The sequence below is a fragment of the Condylura cristata genome, unplaced genomic scaffold, assembly GCF_000260355.1.
Source record: "Condylura cristata isolate star-nosed mole 26May11 unplaced genomic scaffold, ConCri1.0 scaffold00045, whole genome shotgun sequence".
Classification (NCBI taxonomy): domain Eukaryota; kingdom Metazoa; phylum Chordata; class Mammalia; order Eulipotyphla; family Talpidae; genus Condylura; species Condylura cristata.
The window spans coordinates 190,092-209,204 of NW_004567146.1; the positions used below are offsets into that span (position 1 = coordinate 190,092).

General features: G+C 52.3%; 3 protein-coding genes and 1 long non-coding RNA gene across 4 annotated transcripts in view; 2 read left to right on the plus strand and 2 right to left on the minus strand.

Annotated features, from left to right (window-relative positions):
• The window catches only part of LOC105854511, a 19,871-nt gene extending 19,726 nt beyond the window's left edge, over window positions 1-145 (minus strand). The window contains exon 1 of the long non-coding RNA XR_001146169.1: window positions 95-145. This is a non-coding gene — a long non-coding RNA (uncharacterized LOC105854511). The remainder of the gene's footprint in view (window positions 1-94) is intronic.
• Window positions 146-235: 90 nt separating this feature from the next.
• SDR39U1 (short chain dehydrogenase/reductase family 39U, member 1) lies at window positions 236-3,225 on the plus strand. The gene is made up of 6 exons (XM_004694588.2): window positions 236-320; window positions 594-700; window positions 792-874; window positions 1,217-1,338; window positions 2,041-2,184; window positions 2,478-3,225. Exons 1-6 carry the CDS (start codon window positions 305-307, stop codon window positions 2,888-2,890), a joined length of 885 nt encoding a protein of 294 aa, XP_004694645.1. The 5' UTR covers window positions 236-304; the 3' UTR covers window positions 2,891-3,225.
• A 419-nt stretch (window positions 3,226-3,644) lies between these two features.
• KHNYN (KH and NYN domain containing) lies at window positions 3,645-13,490 on the minus strand. The gene is made up of 8 exons (XM_004694589.2): window positions 13,392-13,490; window positions 12,590-12,810; window positions 10,326-11,425; window positions 10,036-10,169; window positions 9,857-9,953; window positions 6,735-6,842; window positions 6,442-6,543; window positions 3,645-5,933 (listed from the first exon to the last, which is right to left on the minus strand). Exons 2-8 carry the CDS (start codon window positions 12,788-12,790, stop codon window positions 5,681-5,683), a joined length of 1,995 nt encoding a protein of 664 aa, XP_004694646.1. The 5' UTR covers window positions 12,791-12,810; window positions 13,392-13,490; the 3' UTR covers window positions 3,645-5,680.
• Window positions 13,491-14,618: 1,128 nt separating this feature from the next.
• On the plus strand, window positions 14,619-15,812 carry CBLN3 (cerebellin 3 precursor). Its single transcript, XM_004694590.1, has 3 exons — window positions 14,619-14,918; window positions 15,176-15,295; window positions 15,615-15,812. Exons 1-3 carry the CDS (start codon window positions 14,619-14,621, stop codon window positions 15,810-15,812), a joined length of 618 nt encoding a protein of 205 aa, XP_004694647.1.
• The last annotated feature ends 3,301 nt before the right edge of the window (window positions 15,813-19,113 follow it).

The following is a 19,113-nucleotide window of genomic DNA, read 5'->3' on the forward strand; positions in this document are numbered from 1 at the left end:
CCCCCTACCTCCGCCTACCCGCCCCCGCTGTTTCTCCCTCAGCCTTCTCCCCTTCCTCCTCTCCCCACAGCCTACCCTCACCCGGCTACCTCACCCAGTACGAGCTCCCGCTAGCCAGGCGATGAAACCTACAGCCTTCTTCAGGAGTTCTTCCGGGTCTCGGGCGGTGCCCCGCCCCGTCCCTCTAGGCCCGCCCCAATTGGAGCGCGCTTCCCGAACGACACATGCGCAGAGAGGCCGCCCGCGGCCAAAGCCAAGTGTTGGCGACTCCAGTCATGCGCTTGCGTACTAGGCGCTAGTCGCTATGCGGGTGCTTGTGGGTGAGGGGGAAGAACAAGAGTAGGGGGCGGGTTTAGGGAAGAAAATTGATACGGGGGTTGAAAACTGGGAGCCCGATTCCGAGGGAGGGCATAAGTAACCTGGCCTTGAAAATGAGGCATTTCCCTTATCCCTGTGACCTGTGTCACCTCCGCTTCGGGGGCGACAAGGAATGGGGAAGTCTGGACACAGATGGGACGGCACCGCAGGAGGCCACGTGCGGGGACGGGAGGCGCCCCCCCCCCCCAGATAAGCACCTCTTGTTTTCCGACCAGGTGGAGGGACGGGCTTCGTCGGGACAGCCTTAACGCGGCTGCTGAAAGCCAGGGGCCACGAAGTCACTTTGGTCTCCCGCAAGCGAGGGCCAGGTCGGGTCACGTGGGTAGGTCCGGGGAGGCGGGGGCGGGCTGGGGCCGGGCGGGCTGGGCATGGGGGCTTGGGGTCTCCGGGACTCTGTGTTTTTTTTCCCCCAGGATGAGCTGGCTACGTCCGGGCTGCCCGCCTGCGATGCCGCGGTCAACCTGGCAGGAGAGAACATTCTCAACCCTCTCCGAAGGTCAGCCCGGACACTGAAGCGCATATTCATCAGAGCAGAGGGAGGAGAGGAAACCACTCTGATGAGACCCTGTGAACTGTGGACAGTGGACTGCGAGATAGAAACTAAACCCACGTCCCGGACCACTCACAATGCACCATGCCTTCACATCCACCTGCCCATTACCAGGCAGCCAATGGCTTAAGTCCTCACAAATCTGGATGCCCCACGATATGCCTTTTCCCTTCGCGGGATAGGCCATTTCTCTAAACCACAATGCAGGGTTTTCCTGGGCCAAGGAGAGAGGGTGTGCTATTTGCATGTGTGTTTTCAGTAGCTTTTTATTTCCCGTTTTTCCTGCAGGTGGAATGAAGCCTTCCAAAAAGAGGTTCTTAGCAGCCGCCTGGAGACCACGCAAATACTGGCGAGAGCCATCTCTGAAGCCCCACGACCTCCCCAGGCCTGGGTGTTAGTCACAGGTGTTGGTATGTGGGGAATCAGAGCCTCCTGTATTACTTGGGGAGGGCAGGGGAGGCTTTTCTAGCTGTGGGTGCCCAGAGTGCTGGGCTTTACCAAGACACAGGAAACTGCTAGCCCCCATACTCTCACTGATCAGTGGGAACCCTTAGAGAAAAAGGGGAGGAGGGTAACGCTACTCCCTGTGCCAGGAAAAATTCTACTTACTCCCACACCCCTTGCTTTCACAGCACACATTTTACTAGGAACAGGGTTCCTGGTTCTGTATTTCACCTTTGCAATCAAATAACTGCAGTAGCAGCTTGTATACCCATCATTATCCATAAAGTGTCTTACACCTGTTTCAGCATTTAATACTCACAAAAACCCTGTGAGGTTTTTTTTTTTATTATTCCCATTTTAAAATTGCAGAAATTCTGCACAGAGAAGTTATGCAACTTGCCACAAGTTGTTAAATGATGGAGCTGAGATTAAAATCCAGGTAGCCTGGCACCCAAGGCTTTGTCCTCCACCACTGCTGTCTAGCAGAGGCTTGGCTTAGTGCTGCATCTAAACAGGACACCCTCAGGGCTGGGAGAGGTCAGCTCATGGAGAGGCCCAAGGAGAAAATAATCATGACTGTCTTCCCACGGGGAGACCCCAAGGGCCCAGGTGGGGAAAGGTCAGGCACAACCACGACACCCAGGGCAAATGACACTATTCCCTGGCAGCATACTACCAGCCCAGCCTGAACGCGGAGTATGACGAGGACAGCCCTGGAGGGGATTTTGACTTTTTCTCCAGACTTGTAACCAAATGGGAAGCTGCAGCCAGGCTTCCAGGAGATCGCACACGCCAGGTGGTGGTGCGCTCTGGTGAGAACCAGGGGTGTGGGTGTCAGGACAGGACCACCTTCAACCAGCTGAGGGTGGTGGGGGGAGGGGGTGTCAGAGGAGCTGACCTTACATAGAGTGGGAGAGTGCCACCACTTCCGGCCAGCCTGCAGATGGGAGGATGGAAGGCCCAGAGCCCCATACCCTGAACTCTGCTACAGAGCTGAATCATAAATCAGCATGCAGAGTGGTGAAGGAGGAGCGGGAGGAACTGAACAGCCAGGCTACCTGGAGGCTGAGGGGCCTCCCTGAATCCTCCCTTTTGTCTGTTCTAGGGGTTGTGCTGGGCCGAGGGGGCGGTGCCATTGGTCACATGCTATTGCCCTTCCGCCTAGGCCTGGGGGGCCCCATTGGCTCAGGCTGCCAGTTCTTCCCCTGGATTCACATTGGGGACCTAGCAGGAATCTTGGCCCACGCTGTTGAAGCAAACCATGTGCAGGGAGTTCTGAATGGAGTGGCTCCAGCCTCCAGCACTACAAATGCTGAGTTTGCCCAGGCCTTGGGTGCTGCCCTGGGCCGCCCAGCCTTCATCCCTCTCCCCAGCACTGTGGTGCAAGCTATCTTTGGGAGAGAGCGTGCCATCATGCTGCTGGAGGGCCAGAAGGTCATCCCACGGCGGACACTGGCCACCGGCTACCAGTATTCCTTCCCAGAGCTAGGGGCTGCCTTGAAGGAAATTGTAGCCTAAGTGGGGAAGGGGGGCGCTCAGGGCAGAATGTAAGGCCTCAAGAGAAGCTTCCTGGTTAGCCTGTGAAGAGGTTCAGGTACTGCTGTGCTGGAGACCCGAACGCATCTGGCATCTAGGGATTCCTCTCCCTGTCCTCTGCTCCACCTTACTTAACTGAGGATATTCACTGTCTCAAGGCCACAGCCTCATCACGTTGAGACCTTAACCACTTCACCTCCTTGTGAAAGAATTTCCATGTTTGGTTTTCCTGTGTGTCCCATTCCTGCCTCGATTTTCCTTTATGTTGTATAGAGAATGGTCTGCTATTGAACTAATAAAGACAAATGATCTCACTAGCTTTGGCTCATCTCTACAGCCTAGATCCTCCTAGAATTTATTTCAAGGCAATCACCCTAGGTGACTTTCCCTAGAGGAAGCTTTGAAGTTACAATAGGCAACATCTCCCTTCTTGGTCCTTCCATTGCCAAGAGTTGGTAACAATTTGGGGGCATGAGGTATCATGTGGGTTGGTACCAGAAGACAAGAAATGACCCATTTTAAGTGGTTCTGTGGTCACCCTGCATACATGCTCACACAGTGCCTTCAGGATACCAGCAGAGGAAGAGATGAAGCCCTAGTCTAGGCCTTCAGATTGCCACTAAATGGCAGAGAGTTGAAGCAGTGACACACTGGTCCCAGGTGAAGCTGTAGCGGGACAAAACAACTACCCCATCTGTGAGACACACTTGGCTCTCACCTGACTGGGGCCACCCACTTCAGTCAACCCGGGTCCGAGCACACAAGGGCAGAGGATAGCTCTGGCCTACTGCATGCTGACCATCCTCGAAAATGAAAGGGACAAAGAACTTAATTAAAAAGTACAGACTCGGCTCTAACCAAGAAAAGTCTCAGGTACACCTCGTCCTCTCCCTATTTATCTACCCTGGTATCTGGCCACTACTTGGCCAAAAGTAGTTCCCCAATTCAGGCCACATTAAGCCAGTTTTTCTTCTGAAATTATGGATTGTCACCTGCCTAACTCACCTGTCTCCAAATCACCTGCCCCAGATTGCTATGGTGGAGTGGTGTACATCACCAACAAGAAAGAAGGGTACATTCTGGGACTCAGGGACCCTATTGTCATCCAGTGGCCTAAGCCAATGTTGGAGGGAGCAGAAGTCAGAGACTAGACAGGATGCTCTAGGGCCTTGCTAATCAGACCCTACAGCACAGCCCAGGGGCCCTGTCCCACCGGATCCAGTCTTCAGCTGCCCAGGAAGTTGTCTAGCTCTGTGCTGTTCCTTCTATATAACACTCGCCTGAAGGAAGGACTGGCCTGAAAAATAATAGAAACACAAACTTGGGGTTGAACAAAAGGAAGGACTACTGACTAGTGCTACCCATGGCTGAGTAGTGTCTACCGGAGATGATAAATTTCCCTGGCACAGGAGGACAGCACAGACACAGGACAGTGACCTGCAGGAATCGGGGAGAATGTCCTGATGTGACAGTAGCTGGTCTGGTGGCCAGTCACCTAACTTCCAACTCTGATTCTTCGGTTTTCACTTTTCAGATAATTAGTTCGTCTAGACACAATCTCCAGAAGCCCCTCCCCTCCCCATACACACACACAAAGCATAAATGGGCCTCATTTATGCAACATATATGATTCAGTAAAGAAAATGATGCGGACCGAGCACACTAACATCATCTTTTCAGAGCATGGCTTCATCAGTTTGGTGAATGGTCAACACTTCAGCAAGTGCAGCTAGTCAGGGGCTTTCTGACACATTCGTGGATCTGTAAACAAACGCGTGAGACCAACTGGAAAGCTGCCATTTGTAGGAACCCTGAGAGAATTTTGGTAATGCAAACAGTCACCCCTAATTAACTACTTTGTGAATGTGATCTGCGGGTTGCCCACAAGGGCTGCAGCCATGATAGGGCACAGTACACTGAGGACGCACTGATAAAATCTAGGGCCTGGGCCCTGGGGACAGAGGCCCCTCTGCTCAGAAAGTGAGGTTTTGGTTCAGATGTCTGTGCAGCCACAGAGACACCTGAGATTTGGTCCAAGTAACTTTCCGCCAAGCAGCCTCCTCTATGTTCTCATTTCTCCTCCCAACAGGTATTTCTACCCCCTGATTTACTGGCAGAAAGACCAAGCAGCTCAGTCAAGGTCACAGCCAGACAACTGAAACCAGAAGCCAAGTCTTCCCCCAGCCTTCTCCACCAGCTGGCCCCCTGCTGCCCTGCTGTGGCCCCCGGCCCCATAACACTAGCTTCCCCCGGCCCCAGAATTCCCTGGGAGCCTGGGCAGGCCTGGGACGTGTCCTCTGGCGATCGAGAACGGCAATCGGAGAGGAAAGGCTTGGCTTCCTTGTCAGCTGTTCTTCACTCCCCTCCTGCCCAGCCTAGCCTCCACCAAGCTCAGCATGGAGCAGTCGCTGTCCTGATCTCCAGCAGCCCCCGCTCCCTCCAGCAGTCCTGTGCTAAGGCAAGAGTGACAGTTAAGGCTGAGCAGATCCTCTCCAGAGCTGCTTGAAGTCCTCATTCAAGATGAGATCAGCTCCCCTTTATGGACCCGCCCCTGGAGGCCCCAGCCCCCTGCACCAATGCTCTCACCCAGCCTGGGGGACTTCAGGATTGCTGCCCCAGAGCTACGAGTAGGCAGAGCAGTTAACTGGGAGGGCAGAGCTTCCAGGACCCACAGCACCAACTCATGGTAAGTCCGGGTCAAGGTCTGAGTCACACAAGGGCTCTCAGAAGGTGCTGAGCAGGGCGAGGTGGCAGCTGCTCAGCACATGAGGCTCAAAAATTGAGACTGAGCAGCGCCTCGGAGAGCCGGTTGATGTCCCGGCAGTATGGCTCCCGCTGCAGGATGAAGTCAACCTTGTGATCCTGGCCCCGAAACACCTCCAGCAGCTGGCGCCGGAGCCGCTCGGTCTCCCGTGTCTTCCGAATGCCGCCACTATCTTTTTCCACTGCCTCTTGCCCCTGTTGCTGACTTCCGTGTTGTGCGAAGCTCGTGGAAGGAGGTTGAGCCTTAGGAGGCCCCTGTGCCCTGGGATGAAGCAGAGAAAACAAGTTGATAAGCGCCACGGATAGAAATCAAAGCTACTCTGTTAATTGGCAAGGCGACTGCCACTCTGGGAGGGGCAACCCTGAAGTTCCCCGAGCTGACCACTGAGTGGCAGTATCAACCCACTTCTGAGGGGAAGGGGACAACCACCGATATGATCTGGTCCCAGTCTAAGAAATTAACCAATGGTCCAGCAGAGGGCTTGTGGAAGCCAGCTGGCTCTAAGTAAAAACAACCACCTTCCAAATAACTCCAGCAACGCACTGATGTGTAAAACAGGAAGTAGGGACTTTCCTGCCAGCCAGAACGTTCTGTGTTAGGATTGCCTGGGAAGCAGTTAAAGCTCAGGTCCAAGGCAATTTTAACTACTTCAGAATTCGGCTGGCCCAGATTAAGGTCACAATTTCCCCAGGTCACCAGGCCTGCAAGGTCCCTGCAAGAGAGGGCCAAGACACAGACATTGCCCTGGAGAGGATGGGGCATTTATTACCTGGTTGGTTTCTTCAGAAATTCATCCAGCATGGGGCCGTTGCGCCCTAACGGATCATCGGGGACCATGAAGAGGTTTCCCGCGAAGGTGAAAGGCAGCAGGCTAGGTGGGCAGAGAATGTGTGGTCAGAGGGAACCTTACCCACCTCCCGGATCACTGAGACCACCACCACCAGCATCTTGAGGCTACCATCCTTCGAGGCAACATCAAGACCCTTCCCAGTCCTCACCCGTGGCAGAGCAGAGCTGGTTTAGAGAAAAGTCTGCCCTACGCTCAGGGGAGGACTCCCTCACCGCTCTTTGATGATTGCCATCCACTTCTCAGACTCTTCCGCCAGATCACGGAACTGGTCGTTGGAGACAATGATCCCATCAGTCTCTTCAGCCAGCTTCACTATAAACCTGTATCGAAAACCATTCTATGTCAGCAAGCCTGTATCAGCAACCATTCTGGAACTCTCCAAGGCCCCAATCCCAATTACCAACTCCCATGACACACTTCTGATGATGGCGATCTGGCCCCCCACCCACCCTGACCCAACCCAGGGTGATTGGATACAGGTACCGTAGGTTAAAGAAGAAGCAAAGACAAATCCAATATGGGCTCCCAATAGCATTCTTCCACTCCCACAACCCACTGGACACTGCACCTCATTGGCTAGAGACAGTGAGATCTGGGCTATTTTCTTCTACCCTGCTTCACCCGTCGGTCATAAATCCATTTTGTTGTTCCTCTGGAAAGGCTTCCTCTCTGCACCTTTCCTGTCCCACCATTCCAGTTCCCTCCTCAGCTATTCCAGTATCCCAAGTGAGATTCCATAGAATAAGAGGAGTGCCCTGCCCCCACCTACCTACTGCCCTCTAAACTCACTTATTCTCCTCCAAAAGAACACAAACCTCTTACCCACATGCCCAGGGCCAGCAGCTACAGTTTTCCAGAATGCAGCTCAAGCCATCCATATGACCTATCTCTCCTGCATTCCCTAATGTACTCTCAACTCCCAAAACCAATGATCAGATTACACTCCATTCTCCAAATATGCCCTGTGCTGTCTGTCTGACTTCCCTGCTTCTCAAACTACTTCCTCCATCTGGAAGGCATATCTCAAACCTCACTAAGAGAATCAGTAGGGGAACTTCAAAAAAAGCAATGCCTGGGTCTGGGTCTCACTTTTAGTAATTCACAGGACTAGGAGAGGATTAGTGATGTGGTGAGTAGGATCTTTTTAAACACATTTAGAAACCAAGAGATTTAGCCCAGCCCAGCTCCTTATAAATCAACAGAAAATTCACAGCCAGAGGGGTTCCCTACCTAGTGTTTGACTTACAGCTTATTTGGCTCTTTGAAGTCAACAGTCAGATCGTCCCTGACCCCCGGCATTCCTGCCTCTTGAGTAGGGCAAGTACCAAGGACTAAGTGGGCAACCAGCACCTGACGCAGGGTGGTTTAGAAGGGACAGCTAATCTGGCTGAGGTACAATGGATGTCTGACCGGGGTTTCTGTCTGGGGAACTAAGGGAAATAAATGTGGTATCACATGAAATACCAAAAAGGCATTTTCAGGTTGAGCACATTTTACTAATGTGTCACACTGAACGTCATTCAGCAGTAGGCCTGCACTGGGTGTCACTGTGCCGCTTCACCGTAACTAGGCAAACTCCAAATTCACCTTGGGCAGCCTGCCGTCAGGACCTACACAACTGCGCAGACACGTGCCTTTCAAACACATTACAAATGGCTCCATCTTCCGTTTCAATTCTGTGTCAGTGCTGGTATGCCAAGAAGTCCCAGTACCTTGGAGAATCTGAAATCTTGACAGAAAACAGAATGGCACTGGGAGACTATGAACTGCCCTTTTGTACAATGCCATTCCCCATCTTAGGGAAGAAAAATAAAGTATTTAAAAAGACAAAACAGGGCCTCCCTGGTGGTACAGGGGTTTAAGCCTCAGCACTACCAAGCTGTTGCCAGCTATTCCCTGCATCTGGCCACGGAACTAACCCACATGGCGTGGCAGACCTCACCTGTCTCGCCTGCTGCTCCCCCCCACAGTGTATTTCAACAGATCTGCCTGCTCTGTCCCCACTGTCTCTGGTGAATCCTCTCACCCCATCCTCTCCCATAACTCTGGCCTACACCACAGATCTTGTATGCACAAATAAATAAATCTTAAAAAAAAAAAAGACAAAATATATGTCACTGTAGTTAGGAAACAAGTCTTTTATTTAAAACTGAATATCCGGGCCCTCCCTGGTGGCGCAACAGGTTAAAGCACAACCCTGTGAAGCTACAGCAGCCACTGCAACATGAGTCGATCCCCGGCCAGGGAGCTGACCCCCAAGACGCAGCAGACCTCTCCGTTCTCACCCGCTGCTCCTGTCAGCAGTGTATTTCAGTGGATCTGCCTGTTCTGCCCCCCACTCAGTCTCTGGTGAATCCTCTCACCATCCCTGTACCTCTGGCCTGTACCCCAGTTCTGTATGCATATATAAATAAATCTTTTAAAAAAAAAACTGAATATCCTAGAAAAATAAAGAACTTATATATGCCAAGGTTTTAAATTGTTTAATTAGCTTTTAAAATCAGCTCATTTCCTACACTGTCTGTTATACTGAGGGAATGTGCCCGGTGTTTATTTAAACTATCCGGCAGCTTTAAGTCCTCATTTTTCCTTTGCCACATCATAGCCAATGCCAAAAGCATCATCCACTCATAGCCGCTGCCCTATTAGTGCACAGCAGAGACAAGAGCCTCTGTCGCACTTGACTGGGTCCCTGCAAAATTAAGGAACATCACCAGCCTAGCACCTTGCGTGAAGCAAGCACTTATCTCACCTTCTTTTGATGTTTACAAGGCGCGTGCTGCATGGGAGACCCTAGGCCAAAAAAGTTAATTCCAGGAGACAGGCCCCCTGTGAGAGAGTGAATGAGTGATACAACCTGGGGGTCAAAGGCACAGCAAATTCTAAGCAAGCCCAGGGATCTTTCCACTAGGCCATAGTTTACACAGTCCTCTCACACCAGGTTTATGTATACTCATCTGACTTACTTTGAACATGTATTCTGGTTTTTCTAGACTACTGGGGGAATTTCACTACATGTTTGGAAATTTAGGTTGTAAGAAGGCATCTGTCAGAAGCATCCCATCTTTTCACTACATCAGTATTTTCCAGACAGAAAGGCACTACACAAACATGAAGCGGCACTTAGTTTGATGAGTGAAATGAATGATGAACGGGACTGGGCACACAGAGGTGCACCATCCGCATCATCTCGCCTGTAGGCCAGGTTGCCCTGTGCCATCAGGGCGCACAAAGGGAAAATCTGGCCCTTCTTCCACCGCCCAAGCTTAGAAAGGGCACAAAGGTTGGAGAGTTCCGTGAATATCAAGCCTGGGGCCAGGAGAGAAGCAAGTACCTGTCATCATAGGAGGAGATCCTCTTGCCGTCCATGACGCGGGAGGGAGTGACGGAGAGCAAGCTGAGGGAGTGCAGCTTGTGTAGAAAGTGACTCTCTAGAGAGAGGAGCATAGCAATGTTAACCTTGAGGTGGAAGGAGGGCCTATCCCTGGACCCCTAAGGCCACACCGGACTTACCTCTGATCTTGGCATCCTTACTACTTAAACGCCACTGAGGCACAAAAACAGTTATGTCACGGTGGCCCCGGTCCCAGAAGTATTGCACAGCGATGGCAATGCCCCGGCTGGAGAAATAATGCTGGAGACCATGCCTGCCAAGGGGAGGGATCAGCACATGGGACTCCTGCAGAGGAGTCTGGCAGCCTGGCTGGCACGCCTGCCCCTCAGCGCCTGCCCCTCAGCTCCTGTCCCACAGAGCTGCCCGCCTGGTTCCCTCCCCAGGGCCCCAAGTCCCACCAGGTACTCACACCATGGCCACGTTGCTGCCATCAATGACAATATGGCGGAGGTCTGGCTGGCCAGGCACGTTGGCGAGGCACAGGGTGAAAGGGTCCTGTAGGGCCTTCTGGAAACGCTGCGTGCCAGTCACCAAGTTGCCCCCACGGGTGCCTCGTGGTTTCCATGGAGAGCCGCGACCTCGAGCCCCAACCTGTTGTTGCTTAACTTCCCTGTCTCCTCGGTCTCCACAATGCCATGGAGGTTCAGGAGCAGGAGGGGGACTGGGTACTCTTGGAGGTGAGGTTTCCCCATTGTGGAGCCGCTGGAGGAGGGAGGCTCCCCGGAGTTGAGATGCCCTTTGACAGGGACTATGGGCACCAGGAGGTTCAGCTTGGGCACACAACCCTCCCCTGTCCTCAGGCACTCCCTCCTTCCCTGGAGTCTTCTGTTTCAGGGGGGGGCCTGCCTCTTCACCCCCTGGCTGTGACATACAGGTCAATTCTCTCTCCCAAGTCTCTTCCCCACACAGCTCCTTCCACCACAAGGGATCATCCTGCTTCCTTCCCCCCTTCTCCCCAGTATTCCTTTCTCTTTGTGACTCTCGCTCCCCTGCAGGTCCAGTGTCCAGAGACTCCCTGCCTCCACTCAGGAAAGCTCTGACTCCCTCATGCTGAGGATCCAGAAGACCTGGGCTCCCTTGCTCCCTGGAGGGAAAGGCGTGGGCTCCCTGGCCCTTGGATGCCTCCTGCACCAGGCTCAGCAGTTCCTCCTGGATGGCCAGAGGCAACTGCAACAAGGCCTCCCTGTGAGCATCGCCCCGGGACTGCAGCAGGGCGGAAAAGTCTCTCAGCTCTCCAGCAAACTGAGAGGCTCCGGCGGTTGGCCCGGGCCAAAAGTCCCCGCTAAGCCGCTCCACCAGCCTCTCCACTAGGCTCTGAGCCATGACAGAGGCCTCAGTCAGGCCGCTGATCATCAGTGAACCGGGCGCCCCCGGCACCAGATGGGCCATAGTACTCCATGTCAGGCAATCAAGGAAGAAGCCCCCAGCTCCCAAGAAAATGCAGTGCAGTTCGGGTGGATAATGGATTTCATGCTGTAGCTCCGGGCAGCAGAGACCCTTCAGGTACTCCTGGAGGTAAGAGGGGAGGAAATGAAAGGAAAGAGGAGACTACTAGAATCATAAGTGGCCCAGTAACCCCTTCAGGCTCATTGCTCTCCCCTGAAAGCCAGGATGCACAGGCAGACAAAGGATTTCTTCTCCCCCACCTCCTCCACCCCAAGACCCTAACAAAGGTAGGAATTAAGAAATTCACTTCTTTCTCTCTTCTGACAGTCTATGGCTAGTATTTCCATTTAGAACTTGGCTCAATTTAAGATGCTGTTACAAAAAAAAAAAAAAAAAAGATGCTGTTACAATTAACTGGTTTCCAGGCAGACTCTAAATATATAGTGGACCCTTGAATGACCTGGGTTTGAAGTGCACAGGTCCACTTGCACACAGGCTTTTTTCTATCAGTGGATCTGTGCTCATAGATTCAACTAATCATGATGTTGGATGTTGGCTAGCTGAATATGGAGGGCAACTAAAAAGGGATTTGAGCATTTTTAGACACCAAAATTTAGGGGGGATCCTTAAACTAATCCCCCCCTGGTATATCAAGGGACACACTATAGTCAACATCTGGGGGATCGAGGGTTATACACAGACTTTTGGCTTCACGGGAGAGAGGGGTAGTTAAGAGTCCCCATGTTCAAGGGCCCCCATATGTATGTGCATTGTATATTTCCATCACAATGATGGCCAACTTTTACTGAACTGATACTTTACATGCTTATCTCATTCACAACAAACCACACTGTGGATTCTATTATCTCATTCACAACAAACCACACTGTGGATTTCAGAATCCTGAGTCAAGTCACAAGGGTAGGTGTAGTGCTATACAGGAACCCCTGACTGACTCCAAAGGAAGTAAAGGGGACCACCCTCCCACTCCACAGAGAATTCCTTGGTGGGGCCTGCTTGCACCCAACCAGATTTTTAACACTCCCAAAAACCACAAACTGAGTTGAATTGAATCACCTGTATTCAAGTCCTGGCAGATTGTAAGTAACCTGGCTCATTTACCAGAAACGAAACTAAAACTACAAATTCATTATTAGCAAGTCCCTTAAAGCTCAGCACCACTGAAGATGCCACTGTGCCAGCCAAGGAGTGGAGATCCTCCCCAGTCCCTCCTCTCCTCCGCCTCAGAGTCTCAGCTGTTTCCAAAAGTCTGAGAGGGGCGTTCACCTTGGCCCGGCTGGCGTTCTCCTTGGGACCCTCCAGCTGCAGCCAGATGTGAGGGGTCTCAGGACAGTCCTTTGGGAGGACACTCATCCCCACCCTGAAGATGCGCTCCACGCGGGTTCGCTGCTCCTGCACCTTGTCCTCCGCTTGGGCTGACACCGCAAAGCGGTCAGGGGACGGCCAGCCGGGCCCACAGGTAGTCATGGCTGCTTGGCTGACCAAACCTGGAAGCAAGGAGGCAGTTCAGGGCCTAACATCTCTGTCTCCGGGCCTACACCAGCGATCAACAGGTCTCATACCAAGTTACCGATCTGGTAAACAATCCGGGAAGAACCTGCAAACCAGGCTATCTTGTGGGTAAGAAAGCGGGGCATTCTGCGGAAAAAAGGTCTCCTCTCCAGCCAGGGAGTCAGAAAAACAAGGCTATCTACCCTGATGGGCGCTGGACCACAGTCCCGAGCAGAAAGGGCGCAAGGGCCCCAGCTCGGTCTGGAGGCCAGAAGGGGTCGATCAGCAACCAAAAAGTCCCTCTCCTCGGGGGACCGTGCAATCTCGGATTCCAAGACGGTCACTTAACGAGAATCCTCACCAAGGATGGAACTGGGCTGTCCTCTGGGGTCTCTTGTCTGCCATTTCCAAGAGTCTAACCACTCTCCCTCCCCCCTCCCGCCCAGCCTCCGCGGTACCCCCGATCGCGCTAGGCACCCCTCCCCCAGTCGGCCTCGGGCCCCCGCCGGCCCCGGGACAGGGGAGGTCGCGCCTACCCTCCCGGCCCGGCCCGCCGCGACCTCTGTCCGGTCCGCACCTCTCGGAGCACGCTGGGGCCCAGCTTCGCCCGCGCCCCCGGCCCAGGATGGACGGGCTGGGGGGCCAAATCTGGGCGGGCCTTCCCGGATTTCTCACCCAACGGGAACCACTCTCCTCCGCAACTCGAACAGTTCTGTTTTTTTTTTCCCAGTCACTTCCTGGCCCGGGGCGGAGCCACCCGGGCCCCGCCCCCCAGGCCAAGCAGGCCCCGCCCCAGGCCAAGCAGGCCCCGCCCCGTCACCGCCCGGCCCCGCCCCGGCCCTCCCCTCCCTGGCCCGCCGCCCGCCGGTCTCGGCGCTCCTGCTCCAGGGTTCCAGTGTTTCTCGGAAATGAGCGCCCACTCTTTTCCTTCCCATGACTATTTGGAAGTCCAAGGAAGGATAAAAACCGGCCAAGGGCCACAAGGTAATGATAACGTCGCCCAGCACTTTCCAACCAGAACTACTGTGGTGGGAAGACGAAGCCTACAACAGTGGAAAAAGTGCCGCAGAGGGGCCCCCCTGGTGGGGTTAAAGCGCAGCGCTAAGAGGCTATCACAGCCACTGCAGCATGAGTTCGATCCCCGGCCAGGGAGTGACCCACATGGCACACAGACCTCTCCTGTCCCTCCCGCTGCTCCCTGCAGCAGTGTTTTCCAGCACATCTGCCTGTTCTGCTCCCCGCTCTGTCTCTGGTGAATCCTGCCACTCCCCTCCCCACCTCTGGCCTGTGCCTCAGTTCTGTATGCATAATTAAATGAATCTTTTTTTAAAATGCTACAGAGAGGGCTATTGACATGCAAAAGATTTTGAAGAGGGGAGGAATGAGGAGAGGAAGGAACTGTAGAAATTGTGTCTCTGTACACGCCCACAACACACGTACACACATGCGCACACACACGCACACACACCCACTCCTCTGGGATCCCAGCTCCTGCTTTCAGAACCCACTAGAGGAGCTGCCCTGAGGTTCTGGCTGAAGCCCGCCTCTCTGGCTGTTTCATCCCTCCTCTCCCTCCCAGAGCCGAATTGCTGTCATTTTGTGTCCTGCCAAGGAGGAGGGAACTGCAGTGACAGCAGGAGTGAGAGGCAGGACCGAGTCAAGGGGCAAAGACAGGTCTAGGAGGGAGATGCCAAGACCAGGTGACAGTGACACCCAGAGAGAACTGAGGAGCAGGCAAGAGGTGGCAGTTGTCAGGGAAGAGGAGCTGAAAGGAGAGGACTCGTGTGTCACAGAGCCCTCAGCCATGCTGACTGCTGAGAGACACTGGCCACCGGGCCCCTCAGCCTCCCCGCTCCTGACCTTGGCCCTGACATTTCTGGTCCTGGGAACCGGGTGGGCCCAGGAGGGGGCAGACCCTGTCCTCCTGGAAGGTGAGTGCCTGGTGGTCTGTGAGCCTGGCCGAGCTGCTGCAGGAGGACCTGGGGGGGCTGCTCTGGGGGAGGCGCCCCCTGGAAGAGTGGCATTTGCTGCAGTCCGAAGCCACCACCATGAGCCTGCAGGGGAAATCAGCAATGGCACCAGTGGGGCCATCTACTTCGACCAGGTAATCCCCTGCCAGTCCACTTTGCCACCCCTCAGATTCTAAGGAAACTGCTTGTTCTGTGGCCATTTGCCCTCACACTGCCTGCCTATCTCCTCTCCCTACATTCCAACCCACACCCCTACTTTCTCACCACTTCTTTTGAATCCGTACATTTCTCCTGCTCCCTCTATTGCCACCCCTTCTTTTCCTTACTCATTGCCCTGCCCCCCAATCTAGTGATTTCCTTGAGCCCCACTCAGCAGGGTCTTCTTCCCCAGGTCCTGGTGAATGAGGGTGGTGGCTTTGACCGGGCCTCAGGCTCCTTCGTGGCACCTGTCCGGGGAGTCTACAGCTTCCGTTTCCACGTGGTGAAGGTGTACAACCGCCAGACTGTCCAGGTGACCTGAGCGCTGAGCCCCATCCCCAGCTTGGAGGGGGAGGGCAAGGGAATAAACAGGCTCAACTGACCCCTAAGACGGAAAGAGCCTGCCTAGCAGAGTCTGGAGGTTGAGCTGCACCCACTGCTGGCCACCTCTCCATCTCCCAAGGAAGCCCTCTGAGCCCAGGTTTCCCAACTCCCAGAGTACCCCTCTGGGGTTGGGGAACTCCCAAAGTATTCGTCTGGGGCTGTAAGAAAAGGGGAGCCCTGGGGATATTGGAAGTCCAGGATTGGGAGGACAAGGATTGGGAGAAGAGCTAACAGGCTCCCCTCCCCAGGTGAGCTTGATGCTGAACACATGGCCTGTCATCTCAGCCTTTGCCAACGACCCTGATGTGACCCGGGAGGCGGCCACCAGTTCTGTGCTACTGCCCCTGGACCCTGGGGACCGGGTGTCCCTGCGCCTTCGTCGGGGGAATCTTCTTGGTGGCTGGAAGTATTCAAGCTTCTCTGGGTTCCTCATCTTCCCACTCTGAGGGCTCAACCCTTTCAAGGACAGGACTCTAGCCCCTGATCTCTACCCCATGGCCTTCTCTTGCCCCAGAGGCAACACCTCAGGGACAGGAGAGAGGCTCCTTCTGGCTGTGTGTATTACACCTCCCTGCATGGGACCCTGTGCCAGACGCCCACAGTGAGGAGCGGAGCTGTGGTGTCTCAGCTCCTGGTCTCTTACTCTCCACCCCCATCCCAGCTGCCCTCCCAGGCTGGCATTGCATACTTGTACCCACAGCCCCAGTATTGGGCAGGGTTAGGCAGGTAAGGGGGCCCGTGCCCCTTTGAGGTCCCTGCTCCCCATCCATCCCCACCAGCTTCCTGCTCAGTGCTATTTGGGGACAGATGGCACAGGTGAGCCAGAGAGGCCCCCACAGGGACACAGATGGACCAGCCTCAGCACACCCGGCAGGTGCTTTCCTATAAGGAGTGGCAGCATCCCAAATCTCAGCCAGCACAGTCAGGAGCAGAGCCAGCATTGCGTGGGTTAGGACAGGGAGTTCAGCAGGAGTGTGGGGAAGGCCACAATCCACACGAAGGTTCTGGCTGGTGGGCCAGGAAGGGGGCATGTGCCCGGCCTAAGTATGGTGCATTTTCCACGTACATTGGGGCAGCAGGTGGTACCAGGTCCCAGGGGGACTCTGCATTCACCACCCCACCAAAGGCACAGGGTATGTATGTTTGTTCCAGCCAATATCAGGGGTAGACACCTTCCTTGGGTAGGTGAAGGTGAGGGTGGATGCTAAGTGTGGGCAGGAATAGCTCTCCAGGTGTGGAGCTCATCAGGGACCATCCCTATTATCTTGGATTCCATGATTCATCTCTTCAGCCACTCACCTGCCAGCATTATAAACTCTGTCTTACCTCGCTGTTCCTTTGGCCCAGCATGGATCAATCTATCAATAAAAAAACTAGAAAATAATGGTAGATGAGACCCTATCAATCACTGACAAGAAAAGATGCCATTACAAACTTGGATGGGGGGGGTACATGATATATGCTGGTATATTGCAGTAAAAATTTTTTTTTAATTAATGTAAAATGTTCCCTAAAGTTAAAAAAAAAAAAAAGATTGGAGGTGCTTGAGTTAAATAGGAAATACCAATGTAAATTTGTGGTTTTTCAAAGAAATGACTTTTTCAAACTTTCTCACTAAAGTACAGTAGAAACAACAGCAGGGAAAATCTGATATGCATTCTTAACACCTGGATCTCTGCCCCAAATATGATTCCCCTTTAGAAGAACTCAGGTTCCATTAAAAAGATGTGGTACATATACACAATGGAATACTACTCAGCAACCAAAAACAATAAACACATGCCTTTTGCAACAACATGGATGAAGCTGGAAAAGATCATGCTTAGTAAAATAAGCCAGAAAGAAAAGGAAAAATACTGGATGGCTTCACTCATAGCAGGAGTACAAAGGACCAGGGGAGAAAATAATAATAATAATGAACAGCCATATACCAGAGACATTTTGTGGGGGTGGAGTGGGGAATGGGATCAAAAACATTGGGGGGAGGGAAATGCATTGGACTATGGTGATGGCACATGAGTGATTTGGTGATGGGAAGCCCACGGGGATTGCAACTGAGATGGAAAAGGGCACAAAATGATGTAAAAATAAGCTATTATATTATTTATTTTTTTAATTAATAAAAAGAACTTAGGTGCCTTGGAAATAGTTAGTTCCATGTTTTAAATAACACTAAGCCTCGGACGTGTTGCTGAGTTGATGATAAAAAAACAGGGATACTTTAGAAAATATATGAAGTAAAGCTGAAAAACAAAGGAACCAATTTTAAAAGGCTCCACTTAACATGCTGTGGTAACTTGGTATTCAAAAGAAAAGTAATTTAGTTAATTTGAACAAAGTGAAATTTATAAAGACCCATGACGCTACAATGATATTCAAAAAGGAAAAAGCAAAGGGGAATGACTGTAATAGGATATTGTTAGTTAATTGTGATAAGTAGCAGAGTATCAATATAGTAGGTATTTTATCTATGCATGAGGTATATTTGTTTTTCCTTATTTGTATAAGTAGGGAGACACAGATACAGAGAGTTGTGAGTAACTCCAGAAAAAAGTTGAACTGTACCAAGAATGAAAGACTGATTGGCCCCTTCTGGTCTTATGTCACAACTAGGAAGAAAGTCCAGCAGTATGTTACAAGACTGAGTGAGTCAAAGGTCCAAAAGATAACCACTCACTGGTCAAACTCAATCCTCACCTCTTAGAAAAGGAAACTTCTCTAGTACCATCCTAATTATAGTAAGATTACAATAACAGTAAAAACCCCAAAATAATAGCTTGAACAAAATAGATTATTTCTGTCTCACAGAAATAGAAGAATCTGTAAATAGAGATTTCAGAGTTGGTCGGCAGTTTTAGGATCTTCACAGTCGAGTTTCCCTGCTTGCTGCTGTATATGTAGCATGCTGCCTCGTGGCACATAATGGCTCCTTGGGCGCCAGCCATTATTTACAGCCCAGAAAGGAGGAAGGGCGAAAGGGCACACTCTTTTCTGAGAGATGCACCCAATATTTCTGATTGCATTTCATTGGCTTGAATTTAGTCACTTCTGACCAGGGAAAGTGAATGGGAAACAGACAGTTCCAGGCAGCTAAAAGTTAGGCAATTTATAGTAAATAAGAGGATAGCAGATATTAAGGAAAACAACTAGCTGTTGCTCTTTTTAAAGATTGATTTATTTGTGCATACAGAACTGGGATACATGCCAGAGGTGTAGGGGCGGTGAGAGGCTTCACCAGAGACAGAGCGGGGACCAGAACAGGCAGATTGTCAAAGTACACTGCTGAGGGGAGCAGCGGGCAGGTCAGGAGAGGTCTGCCACACCATGTGGTCACCTCCGGGGCAGGCGGGAATCGAACTCATGCAGAAGTGGCTTTAGCTTCTCAGTGCTGTGCTTTAACCCGCTGTGCCACCAGGGAGGACCACTAGTTGTTTTTTAAAATTGCAGGTGGACTAGATAAATGTGTCAGTAATCACAGTAGAGTTATTGTACTAGTTTTCAGTTTTGTGCAACAAACTTACCAACTTACCACAGCACCTATTATTTCACAGTTTCTGTAGGTCAGAAGCCCAGCAGAACATGACTGGGTCTCCACGTAGGGGTTTTATAAGATCAAAAGCAACCTGTGGGTAGGGCTGCCTTCGTATTGAAGGGGAAAGAACCACTTCCAGGCCCATTTAGAAATTCAACCATTATGTTAGTTCATCTGGTTTCCTGCACCCCACCTCTCATCTTTGAGTCAACAAC

What these genes read in the sequence shown, in the direction of transcription:
- SDR39U1 (XM_004694588.2), top strand. An exon ending in GGCCAGGTCGGGTCACGTGG is followed by an intron (nt 701 to 791) that starts GTAGGTCCGGGG and finishes TTTTTCCCCCAG; the next exon opens with GATGAGCTGGCTACGTCCGG. An exon ending in CCAGGTGGTGGTGCGCTCTG is followed by an intron (nt 2,185 to 2,477) that starts GTGAGAACCAGG and finishes TGTCTGTTCTAG; the next exon opens with GGGTTGTGCTGGGCCGAGGG.
- KHNYN (XM_004694589.2), bottom strand. Translation starts at nt 12,790, where the DNA reads ATGACTACCTGTGGGCCCGGCTGGCCGTCCCCTGACCGCTTTGCGGTG. An exon ending in AGAACGCCAGCCGGGCCAAG is followed by an intron (nt 11,426 to 12,589) that starts GTGAACGCCCCT and finishes TCTTACCTCCAG; the next exon opens with GAGTACCTGAAGGGTCTCTG. An exon ending in ATGGCAATCATCAAAGAGCG is followed by an intron (nt 6,544 to 6,734) that starts GTGAGGGAGTCC and finishes CTGCCCACCTAG; the next exon opens with CCTGCTGCCTTTCACCTTCG.
- CBLN3 (XM_004694590.1), top strand. Translation starts at nt 14,619, where the DNA reads ATGCTGACTGCTGAGAGACACTGGCCACCGGGCCCCTCAGCCTCCCCG. An exon ending in GGGCCATCTACTTCGACCAG is followed by an intron (nt 14,919 to 15,175) that starts GTAATCCCCTGC and finishes CTTCTTCCCCAG; the next exon opens with GTCCTGGTGAATGAGGGTGG. An exon ending in ACAACCGCCAGACTGTCCAG is followed by an intron (nt 15,296 to 15,614) that starts GTGACCTGAGCG and finishes TCCCCTCCCCAG; the next exon opens with GTGAGCTTGATGCTGAACAC.